Source organism: Quercus lobata, chromosome 7 (genome assembly GCF_001633185.2).
Source record: "Quercus lobata isolate SW786 chromosome 7, ValleyOak3.0 Primary Assembly, whole genome shotgun sequence".
NCBI classification, from domain to species: Eukaryota; Viridiplantae; Streptophyta; class Magnoliopsida; order Fagales; family Fagaceae; genus Quercus; species Quercus lobata.
In genome coordinates this window covers 38,326,719-38,328,486 of record NC_044910.1, presented here as the reverse complement: position 1 = coordinate 38,328,486, position 1,768 = coordinate 38,326,719, and the positions used below count along the sequence as shown (strand labels likewise).

The following is a 1,768-nucleotide window of genomic DNA, read 5'->3' as shown; positions in this document are numbered from 1 at the left end:
ATCTAATTCTCAGCAAGACCACATAGCATGGAGTGCTAACTCTAAAGCTTGTTTGCAGTGATCATAGCTCAAGTTGTTAATGATCGTTCAACGCACCAGATTCTCCTTTATGGGCAGAGAGTTACGGCATGCCCTCCACATCAGGGTTTTGATTTTGTTGGGAACTTGGACAAACCAAATTGTTTTCCATAGATGTCTTTCTTGCGCCCTTTGCTCCTCTTCAACCTCAAATTGATCTTCAACTTTCAAGAACCTATACCCGAACTTGGAAGTATAAATGCAATTGTTTGTGAAAGGCTAAAACAAACTATCCTCTGCTTCACACCATGATAGTGGGATGGCTTTAATCAACTCTGCCTCCAAAGGGGTGAAGATACCATCGATCATCTCATGGTTCCACTGCCTAGAAGTTTCCTCAATCAAAGTTGTCACTTTTGCATCTACCAATGTATCAACCATAGGTGAGAGAACTTGTGGTGGATGCCTCCTTGGCAACCAATGGTGTTGCCATATACTCATTGCCTTGCCATTCCCAATCCTCCAACGGCAGCCCCTAAGTAAGACATCTCTTCCATTTAAGATACTATTCCAAGCATGTGAACCACCACTAGTGTGTTTAGCCTCCATAATTGTACAATTTGGGAAGAAGCAAGCCTTAAAGACTTTGTAAAATAAGGACTCGAGATTTTTCAAGAGTCTCCAAGCTTGTTTTGCCAATAAGAAATCATTGAACATGGCAATGTCTCTAAATCCCATACCCCCCTCCAATTTTGATTTAGTTAACTCATCCCACTTCAACCAATGTATCTTCCTTTTATCCCCCCTTTGGCCCCACCAAAATTTCTTAATCATGGTCTCAATTTCATGGCAAAGACCCAATGGGAGTTTGAAGCATCCTGTAGCATATGTTGGTATAGCTTGAATGACCGCTTTTATGAGAACCTCACGTCCGACTTGAGATAAGAGCTTTCCTTCCCAACCTTGTAACTTTCGCCATACTTTTTCTTTAATAAAATTGAACCCTTCCTTCTTCCTCCTACCCACCAAAGATGGCAGCCTTAATTTCTTGTTTGGTTGCCTCATCGGTTGATTTACTAAAAAATATGGTTGTTTTGTTTTTGTTCACCTTTTGGCCCGATTCTCCTTCATATGTCTCAAGGATGTTAATGATTTTTCTACATTCATCTCCCGTTGCCCTACAAAAAAGGAGGCTATTATTTGCAAACAAAAGATGGGTTAGTGCTGGACCCCTCCGACAAAGAGAGAAACCTTTTATCTCCCCCACACTTGTTGCATGTTGAATGAGACCATGGAGACCTTCCGTGCAAAGAAGGAAGAAGAAAAATATAATAATTATATTACTCATATGAAAGTATTTGTTCAAAAAAAAAATTATACTCTTTTTTTTTTGTCATCGGCAAGATAACTTTACAATTAAGCATTATTATTGATTAGATCATTTCTTATGGTGCAATAAATTCTCAAATCCAAGAATAAAATTATTTTTCTTAGTAAACATATATTGGAATATTTTATTCTTTTAACTCAATTCTGGATCTATAAGGCGCACATGAATTTTTTTTTATTTAAATTGATGACATTTTTTTATTAGTAAATAAGTTTTATTTGCAAAAGTTCACAAGTCATAAAAAAAACTATTGTTAGAGCATTCCCATCAGCTGTTCTATAAAAGATGTCATTTTGACACACCAAAAGCCTACTTTATTATTTTACCACATCATTTTACAATATCTCCTTCATCACATGT

General features: G+C 37.0%; 1 protein-coding gene across 1 annotated transcript; it reads right to left on the bottom strand.

Moving 5' to 3' along the window:
- Positions 1-297: 297 nt before the first annotated feature.
- On the bottom strand, positions 298-1,083 carry LOC115952014 (uncharacterized mitochondrial protein AtMg00310-like). Its single transcript, XM_031069115.1, has one exon. The coding sequence runs from the start codon at positions 1,081-1,083 to the stop codon at positions 298-300; it is 786 nt and encodes a 261-aa protein (XP_030924975.1).
- Between the last annotated feature and the right edge of the window lie 685 nt (positions 1,084-1,768).

Bases quoted from the DNA above. Each gene is read 5' to 3' on its own strand.
- LOC115952014 (XM_031069115.1), bottom strand. From the start codon at position 1,083: ATGAGGCAACCAAACAAGAAATTAAGGCTGCCATCTTTGGTGGGTAGG.